Raw genomic sequence first — 13780 nt, 5'->3', positions numbered from 1 at the left:
AATATCTTGAAAATTAGGGTCTCTTTTTTTTCTCTTCATTCTAGGCATTATTTTATTCACAAAACGGTAGTTCAAGATCCTTACATGTAGGAAGCAAGAAATATGCACAAAGGCTTAATCTAGCTTTTTGGCACGAAATGATAGGAAGCACGAAAGACGTGCCCGTCGATGATGATTGGCTACAAATGTCACTGAAGGCCACTCTACTAAAGGCTTCTATGTTTCTCTAGGGGAGTGCCATATCTCCTAGAAGCAAAAGACCTATTGTGTGGTATTGCAATATGGACTGAACAAAAATCCATTGTGATTGTAACATCAATGTTGTTTGGCTCCATTGGGAGCTCACTAACATGCAGGTTACTCTTTTAGAAAGCACTACTTGGATTATTAGATTGTGGTCTTTCAGAGCAATCAAAACATACTAGAACCAACTGACACTTTGCCCGTTCATTTTCGTCATGGAGTACAATCTCTAACACATTTAGTCTGACATCTTGTGACTTGCTAACCATCCCACAATGCTTGAAAGTGGTTTCCACTCAACAAATTATCAATGCTAACACTCGAACCATTGGGAGTTCGAGGTGTTAGAAGATTACACTACATATGCAAATATGTTCAAAGCCTTATACTAACTAATTGGGGTCAACTATGAGGGATACTTTATGTAAGGAGAACACATAACTTTCTTTCCTGTCTCCCGCTGATGTAAATTGGATTGTTCACTAGAACTAGCCGTGAGAGTTGTCTCTCTTTGCTTTTTTATTCCTTGGCTTGCTTTTTTGCTACTTGGGTTGTTGGGCCTCTTTTTGTATTATATGTAGCTTGTAATTGGCTTTGGGCCCCATTGGTTGGTAATAAATAATAATAATAATAATAATAATAATAATAACAATCCTTCTAAATGTGTATAAACAACTATACCATCTAAGGGCATGTTGGTCTTTCCAAGTTCATTATGTTATGTTAAAAGGGGCTGTAATTTCTCAAGCACTTTCATATGATAACAAATTCTAGTTTTATAAACCATGCTATTCTCTCTTCACTACTTTCTTCACATCTCAAATCCCATCATCCTCCCCACTAAGGATATCAAAACTGGCATGCTATCAGAGTGACTCTTAGAGAGCAGTGGGACTCCAATCCTTTCTCCTGACATAGGCACATAGTTTCTATCCTGCAGTACCCAAATGCTTGTATGTGCCCAATGTCTTGTCAGATACAACATGATGCCATCATTGGCACTGGATACTTCTACAAGATGTTTTAACTGAATACTACAATATTTGATTTGTTATGATTGGCTAATATAGCCAACCGCAAATAATTACGACAACATTACGTATCTTTAATAAAACAACTGATTAGTAGAATAGGTCATAGCTATTGTAAACCATAAAACAAATATGCTTTACGTGTCACAAATGTGGTACCCTTATCGGTATCTGTACCTTCGTTACTTGCAAATGGGAGTCACTATCCTCATTCCCTTATTCATGTCCATATCAGCATTTATATCAAGTTATGACTATCTTCTTGTTTTTTCACATCTCTACCTTTCTTTTCTTCTTTTTTTCCCCATCTCTACCTTGATTTCATTACGCTCATCTTTGTCCCTCTCCTCCCATATCAAAAAGCCTAGATTCCCTTTCTATTTTCTCATTTTCTAGATTGAAAACTCCATGGCTACAGTTGGAAGCACAAGTTAAACTTTCCCTTTAAACAAGAGGAATTGAACAAGCTATGAGCCTACAACTATGTTTCCTAGTACTCATAAAATAGGTTTTTTTTTTCTTTTTTCTTGAAAGGCAACAAAACTTCTATTAAGTAAAGCCGCCTGAGAAAAACCTTAGGTGGGGACAGCAACTACCATGGTGTGCTATAACGACTACTATAGGGCCATAAAGGTTGTGACGTAGAGGTAACAATGGCAACCATTACACGTTACAGCATCTTAATGGTCGTAACAACTGTTATGGAAAAAATGACTCTTAACTTCTGGTGCACCCCACTAGATAACGGTATCATGTGTTGGTGATGGGGACATCACGCGCACGCACGCCACCCCCTACGCACATACGCCAGAAGGAGGACCCTACCATCGATCTGGATCGATGACGTCCAGGAAGGGCCTCCTAGTTAGGAGACGAAGTTTTGATTCAAAAGAGTGGGCCCGACAATCAAGAAAAGTTCACCATGGGATCTCATGATCGTATCCCACTACTCGGATTGATTTCATATTTTAGGTTTTGCTTATTAATATTATTTAGAACATCATGGACGCTTTAGATTTCTTTGATTAGTTTTTATTTTGGTTTACTTCATCGCCAAGTAATAGGTTGCGCACATGGCGCGAGTTTTGGGGTATAGGGTTTTCTTATAAATAGGCACCCCGTGTAGCTTTTTTTCATTCATTGAAGATTAATAAAAATTCTGCGTTTTCCTACTCTTTGAGTTGTGAAGCCTAATTGGGTGCGAAACCCTCCCTTCATCGAAGGATTAACTACCGTAGTGCGAAGCCACATCTATCCCGATTCACCCCCCATCCATCGCCATCTCTACTATCCATCTTCTACTATCCCTTCTTCTCATCTCACCCCATCATGTACACTTCGAATCAATCATCTATTGCAGCAATTCTCCTCCCCACAGCAGAATTTCATAATCTGGCCCTACAGGAGGGCTGAAACTTCTGCGGAGCACCACGCACAAACCGTGCATCGGATCGAGCTGAGATTTGGGGGTTTTGGAGTCCATCCCTGGCCGACCAGGGCCAAGGTGGCCTTTTTCTAAATAGTGGGCCCCACACACATGCGGCCGTGATCACATGCACGTACGTCTGGGCCATTGTTGTTGTCCGCGCGCGGGAACTGTCTTCCAGTTCAGGTTTTCTTCTTATTTGACCCTCCCTAAATTGCCCTAAATCCCCAATTTATATCTCTTTTCTCACCCTAGGGTTCCTTGATTTGAAATTGGTGAATACCTTCGATTAGGGATTGATTGTCATGCATGTGTGGATGATTTCTTTTTCCCTTTGAGTATTGTTTGGTTCATATTTTTTATTGATCCAGCCCTAACACGTGTAGGCCTGGTCTCACATAGATTCCCCTTAATTGAATATTTGGACTTTCATGTGGGATGTGGAATTTGTGTAATTGTTTCTGAACTAACGTGATCTTAAGCCTGAAATCTCGCACATCATATCTGAATTTAATGTCATGCATCAAATTTGGTATCAAAGCTTAGGGTTCTTATAGGGGAATGCATTACATATTTAGGATTTTGTTGTTTATGTCCATTACGCATCAATTCTCATCATATATGGCTGTTTAGAGGTCCATAAACCATGACATAAGCTGCCGAAATTTTCTGTTATACCCTTATTTGAATTATTTTAGAAATTAACTGAGCTCTCTATTTTTAGGTTTAGAAACTTTCCTTTTTGTTTTTTAGAAACTTTCTTAATCTGTTTTTAGAAACTAATTTCCTTTCCTCTTTCTTTTTTAGAAACTAGTTCACTTTCTTTTTTTCTTTTTTTAGACACTTACTTTCTATTTTTAGAAACTTTCCTTTTTTTTATAGAAACTAGGTTGTTTTTTTTTAGAAACTTTCCTAATTTGTTTTTTGTAAGGAACTTTCCTAATTTGTTTTTAAAAACTTTCCTTTTTCGTTTTTAGAAACTAGGTTGTTTTTTTTTAAGAAACTTTCCTAATTTGTTTTTAGAAATTTTCCTTTTTCGTTTTTTAGAAACTAGGTTGTTTCCTTTATTAAAAAATAATAATAATAAATAATAATAATAATAAAACTTTCTTATTTTGACAACTATGTTGCTAGATTTTAGTAGCACTGCGTAGTTTCCCTCATATAGAGTCTCATAGGATCATTTAGTCCTATTTAGTTGCATATAGTTGTCATAGAAAGTCCTTAGGTGGAGTTAGCAAGTGTATACCCACACGTATGGGTCATGGTTTTGGCTAGCACCCTACACTAAACATGGAACAACTGCTAGAGTCACCAAACAAGTTGTCTCAACAGATCGAGTCTTGGGGTAAGTGCTTGGAACGCAGCATAGATCAACGCCTTGACCAAATAGAGGCCTCCCTCAAGACAAAATCCACCATTAGGGAAGATGGCCAATCTCAAGTAGGTGGCCAGGAAGATAGACCAATGAATGGAGGTGGCCAAGGAATCAGTCATGGGCGTGCACCCGTACCCCCACCCCATGAGAGACATCAAGACCATTATTTTGAGGGGTACAACATGTGCAGCCTTGTGGCTGGAGAGAGTGCACCAGAGGCTAGTGTAGAGTTACCCATTGAGGCCATTCCGGTAATGGATGAGTTACGTGATGTCTTTCCTAATGATCTACCGAATGAGTCTCCCCCTAGGTGGGATATAGAGCACACCAGAACATGAGACACCGTAATACCTACGGCCGAGTTTGCGTTTAATAGTTCTGTCGATAGGTCCACAGGTCTCAGTCCTTCTGAAGTCATTACTGTTTATAAACCTGGGAAACCTATTGATCTTGTCCCTATGTCATTGTCTCATGGGCTGTCAGAGTCTGCAAAGTCTTTTGCAAATCACATTCACTCATTGCATCAAGAGATCAGGCAGGAGATCATGACTAGTAATGAACATTACTCACTTTCTGCAGACCAACATAAACATTTCAAGAAACCCAATGTAAGGGACTCTGTGATGATCCGCATCAGGCTAGAGCGGTACCCTCAGGAAGCCGTTCGAAAATTACACGTGCATAGCGCTGGACCATTCAAAATTATAAAACGAAACGGTCTCAATGCGTATGTGGCAAATCTTCCACCCTCCATGGGAATTAGTACCACATTCAATGTGGGGGATCTAGTTGCATTTCAAGGGGCCATTAATGCATTGTCTAACCTTTTGCCTAACCATCCTGATTCCCCAAACCTTTTCCTTAATCCATAGCCCCCTCCCGACCCATTTTCACAGCCTCTACATCCTATACCTAACCGTCCCGACCCATTTTTCCAGCCTCTACCTCCCATACCTACCCGTCCCGACCCATTTTTCCAGCCTCTACCTCCCATACCTACCCGTCCTGACCCATTTTCCCAGCCTCTACCAACCATACCTACTCTTCCTAACCTCCTCTTCCCAGCATCTGCCTTCCATACCTAACCTTCACACACTCAGAGAGGAAATAGAGGATATCCTGAACCATCAGATAGTTTCAACGTCGGACAGCGGGTTTCAGAAGTACCTGGTTAAATGGAAGTCACGCCCAGCTTCAGACAGCACGTGGCTCACTAAGGAAGAGCTTTAGAGACTTGATCCTGACATCCTGGAGCGGTTCAGGAGTTTTATTTCGCCAGTGGTGAAATCTTCGCAGCCGAGGAGAATTGATGGGGACATCACGCACACGCACACCGCCCCTTACGCACGTACAACAAAAGGACCCTACCGTCGATCTGGATTGATGATGACGTCCAGGAAGGGCCTCCTAGTTAGGAGACAAAGTTTTGATTCAAAAGAGTGGGCCCGACAATCAAGAAAAGCCCACCATGGGATCTCATGATCGTATCCCACTAGTCGGATTGATCTCATATTTTAGGTTTTGCTTATTAATGTCATTTAGAACATCATGGACGCTTTAGATTTCTTTGATTAGTTTTTATTTTGGTTTACTTCATCGCCAAGTAATAAGTTGCACACATGGCGCGGGTTTTAGGGTATAGGGTTTTCTTATAAATAGGCACCCTGCGTAGCTTTTTTTCATTCATTAAAGATTAACAAAAATTCTGCGTTTTCCTACTCTCTGAGTTGTGAAACCTAATTGGGTGCGAAGCCCTCCCTTCATCGAAGGGTTAACTACCGTGGTGCGAAGCCACGTCTATCCCGATTCGCCCCCATCCATCGTCATCTCTACTACCCATCTTCTACCATCCCTTCTTCTCATCTCACCCTATCATGTACGCTTCAAATCAATCATCTATTGTAGCAATTATCCTCTCCACAGCAGAATTTCAGAATCTAGCCCTACAGGAGGGCTGAAACTTCAGCGGAGCACCACGCACAAACCGTGCATCGGATCGAGCTGAGATTTGGGGGTTTTAGAGTCCATCCCTGGCCGACCAGGGCCAAGGTGGCCTTTTTCTGAATAGTGAGCCCCACACACGTGCGGCCGTGATCACACGCAGGTACGTCTGGGCCATTATTGTTGTCCGCGCGCGGGAACTGTCTTCCGGTTCAAGTTTTCTTCTTATTTGACCATCTCATGCCAGTTTTTCATAAACCTTAACCCTAGATTGCCCTAAATCCCCAATTTCTATCTCTTTTCTCACCCTAGGGTTCCTTGATCTGAAATTGGTGAATTCCTTCGATTAGGGATTGATTATCATGCATGTGTGGATGATTTCTTTTTCCCTTTGAGTATTGTTTGATTCATATTTTTTATTGATCCAACCCTAACATGTGTAGGCCTTGTCTCACATAGATTCTCCTTAATTGAATATTTGGACTTTCATGTGGGATGTGGAATTTGTGTAATTGTTTCTGAACTAACGTGATCTTAAGCCTGAAATCTCGCACATCATATCTGAATTTCATGTCCTGCATCAGTTGGACTGGGTCTCCTTTTCGATGTCTGATCGCGGTGATGAAATGGTAAAGAGATGATTATGTCCCATCTGTGGCACTTCAGGAGTCACTGTGGCGTGTCTGAATGTAAAGCAAGCTGCTTTTATAGTGTTTGATCAATAGATTGTTTAGAACTTCAAAAGTAATAGTCCGTTCGGGGAAGATACAAATTTTTTCAATTTTTTCCATTTTTTTTTTTTTTTTTTTTGTTTCCAAAGCGAGATCGTAATGGCCATTACGGCCCATATTGTAAGTAATGGTGGTGGTTGTCATGACCACTATTACCATTATAGAATACCTTAGCAACTATGGCCCAAACTCAAAAACTAAATTACAAGCATCAATGGCATTTAAACAAGAGGCCCATTCCACCGCATCTAATTAAACCCTTCTCACCACCTCTAGCACCGACCCACTCAAGTTCTGGAAACACCAGTTGTTCCTCTCCCCTCAAATAGCTCATACGACTGCCCTGAAAATAGAAGTTACATACCTTTCTAATCCAACTTAAAAGCAATGCAATTTCAATTTGAAGCCAAGTCCCTCAATCAAGTGGTGATTACAATTTAGCCAATTCCCCTTTAATCAGACTACTTATTTCATCTCAAATGAGTAGTTCATCCAATGCACTCTAGATATGTTATTGCATTGAAATGAATAATGATATTTGATGCAAAATGTAGATAATAAAACCTCAATATATCTAATATCTTTCATGCAAACATTGATTCCCTTCCTCATTTCCTGTCAAAGAAAGGGGAAACATTATCCGCATAAAAAAATAAAAGATAAAAAATAAAAATCCCAAAGCTCAATAAAATAGTTCGTGAAAAGTTAAAACCCTATAATGTTCCATAAAAAAAGTGAAAACCCTATTTCTATGTAAAATCCATTAAATCCCCCCAAAAACACATTATTCACAATTCCCAAACTTGAATCTCCTTGCACATCTCCTCGATTAACATAACCTAAAAATGTTATAAACCCTAACTCTATAAGTAAACAATGACAAACAATACCTAAACCGTTGCTTTTTTGGCCCATTCTTCTTGAACTCCTCTTTTAATCTCCCTAAACTAGTCTCAAGTAAAATTTTGAAGATAACTTCCCTCTAGAAGGGCCAGATCATCCTCGCCATTTGAGTTTAGAAAACTGGAGGTCATTGAAAATAATAAGTTCAAGAGTACAGAGAGAAACCCAGTTATGACTCTTGGATGGACAAGTTTAAACTTAATTGTAAATGGCTCAATTCTACTCTGTGTTCATACCTTTGTTGTTATAATATGCTAATGCCAAAATAAATGTGCAAACCCAATAAGAAACATTCACGATTCAAACACTCATTAATGACAAATACCTTCCTAATAAAGTAGGGTGAGACCGATCATGGAAAACTATAACCTAGAACGCAACTAGTTAGAGGCAACCCACAGCTATGAGAACTGAATATTATGAATAAAAACATTTGATTTACTGAAATAGTTTCTACTGGCTAAGCAATATGGCTGTGCAAAAATGCATCTGCATCAAGATCAAAAATACAATTTATGTAAAGGATGCCATAATTGTTAATGAATCGGTGATTATAGAGCTTCTGACAATCATTACCCTAAGGATGCTAACCAAGTTCCCCACCATCAGAGCATTTGCTAGTTAAATCCAACATCAAAGTGCCTTCTTTGAACCATGCACTGGGTAGCCTCGTACTGTTCTTCTGTAGGTAAAGCTAATGTTTTAAATATTGTTATCGTGTAATGTATCGCACCCTTGGGATACAGATACATATCAGTTATCACATGGGATAAATCAGTTGTATTGCGTAATGTATCGTTGTTGTTGGGAAACATGAGAACATTGGGAAATTGGTGGAAATTTTAAATGAAACTTCATGGATTGTTGAAAAAGACATCAATACACACTTAGAAATCAAAACACTACAAAAAAAGGTGTACATAATAGGGGTTTCCTTTGTATGGAGTCCTAATATATGCCTTGTTGAACTGAACTAATGCAAGTATATTCAAAGTTTATTCATATAATTTATAAATGTAAGAAGACGTGTATGGAAACACAAGCAATACATTCAAAAGCAAAAGAAGAATCACTAGATCAAGTTACATCCATGTTTGATTTTGTATTTGGATACAAATATTGCAACTAATTTGCGAGAAATTGAGAAATTTTGATTTTTCTCAATTTTTTGCAACTTGGCCCATCTCCCTAAATCTCGAAATCGAAGTTCCAAATTCATTATTTTCATGAAAAACATGAAGAATCATAGATTTGTAACCATTTGACGCTGATTTAACGTGATTTACAACAAAAAACTCAGTTGGAAATCGAAAATGTTCACCAGATTGAATAGGTGGGATATATCAGCACTACCTATGCGTTTCGTATCGCACAGGTGGGATACAAGATATATCATGGGATATATCGGCCGATATTGTCGATATTTAAAACATTGGGTAAAGCCCATACTTGAAGCAAAATAGCAAATGTTTTACTCCCAAGATTTGTTTTAGAAAACCACGATGACATTTCTCGTGGTCCCTTGTGCAGCTCTGTAGAATGTTTCATGAATAATGTAGAAAGTAACTTCCATGGAAAAGGCATAAAACTCTTGACTCTCATTTAGCACTATTCGCTAAACAGTACATATAACAAAGTTGTCATCTACTAGCAGTTTTTCCCATTATGTTTGCATGACAGAATAGGTGAAAACAGCTTATGATTATTTATTTAAGTAATTTATTTTGCACACTAATTAAATATGTCATTTTAGAAGCAACCTAGAAACTATGTGGCGCAGTCTATGGTGCTAACTGGCTAGAAAGGACGCAGGTCCTTGGGTCATGAACATTAAAGCAGTCAAATCCATAGTTTTAAGTAATTAAAAGTAATAAAGTTTCACCCTGCCAAGAGCCCTTTCATCCATGACATGAAATGTGTGAGTGAAAGAGCTTGTGCAAGTATGAACATTAACCCTTTTCCTTCAACAGCAAAATTTATTCACAAGAAAAATGCAATATTTTGCAAAATGAGTGCATGCATCCTTGAGCAACAGGAAGAAGAATGGACCATCCAACCATCTCTGAATTACATTTAAGTGCATGGTACTCTGAAAAAAAAAATGAACTTCCCATAATCTTCAAACAATTTATTAATATCATTATGAGACAAATAAACATCACCTGGTGAAATAGCAGCACTAATTTGCTTGGAGGCTGAGTAAATGTGCCTAACAAAGGGCATTCGCTTTATGAACCATTCTCCAAGCCAGATAACAGTCGCACCCATCCATGACGAAACGAATATGCCAACGAAGAATACGAAAATTAAAGATGTGACAAATCCAAGTCCTGTGGTTTGTATCAAAAAGTTTTTTAAGTCATGCAATCATGGAATATGTGCCACATAGAGACAACCAGCTGATGCCACATCAAAAGTATTCCCAGTTTTGAACCAATGCACAAGCACAATAGAATTCAATGCAACAGATACAGTAAACATCACTTACGATTTGTTTTGAGGATGGTGGTTTGCATTAAGTTCTCAGCATATCAATACGAAAAAAAAAAGAAGCATGGTGTATGATCCAATCATAACACAAACATATCAGATGCTATATAACAGTTTTGAAGCTGGACAAAACTGCTCAGGAACCATGATTTTCTACACGACTTCAGTTAAAAAATTAAAGAAATCCTACGAATTTCAAAGGTGAACCCAAATAATAAACACCAGCAGTCTTTACAAATTGGTATCTTAATGATAATAATAAAATAAATAAGCCTTTCAACACAAACCATCAGCAAAAGCAGTCAGCATTTAACTACTGGGAGTGCATAGCCACAATACTGTGCTGTAGACACCCCACTTTGGATTGACCTTAGATTGCAAATTCAAACTTAAATTGATAGAATTCAAAGTGAATTTGTTGATCTATTAAGATGCGGCCCACAAGTCCATTGGATGGCCCATATTGATTTTGGAATAGGAGACTTTGGAGCAGCAATCATATCAATATCTATTTTATGCATTCATTCAGATGACTATGCAGCAGAGTCAAAGGAACAAGGAGCATTCGCAAACCAAATGCAAAGAATGGCTTGAAATTAAGACAATTGAGGAAAATGAATGAAGCTCTTCTTGGCAAATGGTGATGGTGCATAGGAAAACAAAATAGAAGTTGCTGGAAGAAAATGTGAAATGCAAAATATGGATACCAAAGAAGAAATTGAATGAAAACTTAAGTTGAGGAACAATGGATCTAGTTTTTGAGAGTTTTTTACGATAATGGCCCCAAGGTTTGACCATTGCAAGTAATTGACCCCACCTTCCTAACTCTCTCTCTTTTTCGGCCCTATGTCAGCTTTCGGAGCTTTTTTTGGGACAAAATTGCCCCTTGCAAGAGTTGGCAGGCGTACGACCGTTGATGGCTTTGGGAGTTTAATGGTCGTTTTTTAAAAAATGAGAGTGGATCCCACTGATTCAAGATTAGGCCTACTCCATGATAGATCTGATCTGTTCATTTTATTTGGGATATCCTGTAACCTCAGAAGGCGTTGATTTGATCTCTGGGGCCCCAAAATGGAGAAAAAGGTGGCCCATCATCTTGAAGTGTTTCCTCTGGTGTGGTTCACCCTTGATGTCTTCTTCCCTCATTTTTAAGGCCATGCCTTGAAATTAAATCCTCATTCGAATGGTCAGAGTGGATTTCAACAGGAACTCACGATGGGCCCAAAAAACTTGTCTGAAAACCTATGTGGGGCCAAGACCGAACCTCGGACCCCACTTGTGTTGTTCCAATTTTTTTAAGAGATAGAGAGAAGGGACCACCACTGCAGAAGCCGTTGGACATTGCTACTACCTCCGTAGGACCCACTCATTCATGATTCTAGTGTTACCAACGACATTCTCTCCATTGTGGGACCCGAAACTCTTCCGATGACTTTTTTGAGTTTTTTTTTCCTAGAGAGGGGGAGCACCAACCATTCTGAAAGTTGCAACGGTTGGAAGGTAGTTGTGCGGAGCCATTACACTGTCCAGTCACCCTTCGGCGAGCCTTCGGTGAACTATTCACTTTGTTGTGGGACCCACATCAACTTTCAGGCCAAAAAATGACTTCTTTCACCCTCTGGCTATCGTTTAAAGTTTGAACTCGCCAAAGACCACATTCCCTAATATGGAGGCTAGAGGTAAGTCTGTGTAAGGAATATGGAGTTTTTTGTTCTTTTGGCGGGGTATCAATTGCTGGAAATGGCATAATGGATGAGTTTTTTGGTTTTTTTTTTTAGGGTGGCCAGTGTGGCTCACACCTGGCCACTGAGAATTCACAGTTTATGTTTTGTTAATTTATCTACGCTAATAGTTTATTTGTCATGCACGGCAGGTCCGATGTATAAGAGAAAACCATGTCCTTGCTTGGACTATGTACCTGCAAAGGTGTCACCGAAGTGCTCAGCTAAATTTTTAACATCGTTAAAGGATGACTTTGAGAAGTGTGATATACTGAGGGAGTTTTTCATAAAAACATGCCTTCGGTTATCTATTGGATTTCAATGAACAAGAATTTATTGCTCATGAACCACTACTCCATTGCTCGATGTAGAGGCAGCTCACTGACCTCCGGTTCAATATTTAGAGCACCATTTTCAGTTTCAAGGAGATGGACTTCGCCTTGATTATGGGACTAAAGCGGGCACCTTATGAACCGAAGCAAATTGGTGTGCCTAGCTTAGGAAGCGGTATTAGGGATCGCTATTTCAAGAATATGGGTCTTGTTGTAAAGAATGATTTGCTTAACGCATTTCGAAAAATCAGAGGGTCGAAGCAACATACAGACGTTGTGAAGCTAGCCCTTCTATTGTGCGTCGAGAATTTCATTATTGGATGGCCCAAAAAGAACATGTGTGTAGAGGAATATTTTGATTTAGTAAATAGTATAGATATTTTTAATAGGTACACTTGGGGGCATATGGGCTACTGGATTTGAAAGGAACATGCCAATACAACAATTAAAGCACATTTTTTGAACTCTTACGACTTCTATAAATGCTCATTTTCTGTACAAGTAATTTTGTGGATGCCCATTTGCCCTACAGGTAATTCTTTTTTACAATAAGGTCTACATGATAAGATACATCGACTTTCTATGTAGTGAATTGGAAATTGTATTTCGCCCAATAAGATTTGATTGTTCGAATGAGTACGCATTTATGTAGTCAATTTGTTCTTGCTTATTCTTCATTTTATTAATTATATCAACTTGTATGTTAATTTGCATGATAAAATCCCCAAATTTAGACAAACCTTGTCTTTCGATTGTCTTCAGTAGCTTAGAAAGACTCAAATACAAAGAACAGTACCCATTGTGAATAAAGATATGACTGAGGCTGAAATAGAGGAGGTTAAGGAAGATAAGGAGGAGGTACATGTGCTAAAAAGCAGTCTGATTATCCTGTCCCAGTCACAATGAAGACAAATAAGATCGTCTCAAAACCACCCATAAGAAAGCCAACCACAGGGAAAATCTTTTTTAGAGAAAGAAACCTACTTAATATAGGAATTTCATTTTTTTTCATGAGTTTTGTAATTATTTGTAGATGTCAATCGAGCAGCCAATTATATGTGTCGTGAATTTCTTTGGAATGGTGTTAATATAATTAATCTTTTATTATTGTTTATATGTTTGGATGAATGTTGAATGAATTTGGATGTCGATCGCACCTGGGGGAGTGGTTTGCACCTGGGGTAGTGGTTCGCACCTGAAGAATTGTGGATCGCACCTAAGGGTTGTGGATCCAACCTGGGGGCACCTGAGACACTGGGATCACACCTAAGACATTGTGGATCACACTTGGGACATGAAGATTGCATCTGGGACACTGTGGATCGCACTTGAGACACTAGGATCGCACTTAAGACACTTTGGATCGCACCTGAGGCATTGTGGATGGCACCTAGGGCATTGTGGATCACACCTACGACACTACGATCGCACCTAAGACAGAACGCACCTAGGACATGAAGATCACACCTAGGACACTATGGATCGCACCTGGAACAGTGGGATCCAAGGTGTCCCGAATTGGTTACGTATCGGCCATAACGGCCGATACGTAACGGTAACAGTCATACCTGTTACGCAATACGA

General features: G+C 39.2%; 1 protein-coding gene across 1 annotated transcript in view; it reads right to left on the bottom strand.

Annotated features, from left to right (window-relative positions):
• LOC131237274 (protein LIKE COV 2-like) overlaps window positions 1-13780 on the bottom strand; it is a 52422-nt gene that overhangs the window by 29842 nt on the left and 8800 nt on the right. Inside the window, exon 4 of the mRNA XM_058234965.1 lies at window positions 9816-9983. Within this exon, the coding sequence (XP_058090948.1) occupies window positions 9816-9983 (168 nt within the window). The remainder of the gene's footprint in view (window positions 1-9815; window positions 9984-13780) is intronic.

The sequence above is a fragment of the Magnolia sinica genome, chromosome 2 (genome assembly GCF_029962835.1).
Source record: "Magnolia sinica isolate HGM2019 chromosome 2, MsV1, whole genome shotgun sequence".
NCBI classification, from domain to species: Eukaryota; Viridiplantae; Streptophyta; class Magnoliopsida; order Magnoliales; family Magnoliaceae; genus Magnolia; species Magnolia sinica.
Note: the sequence above shows the minus strand (reverse complement) of the source record. Positions and strands in the feature narration are given on the sequence as shown.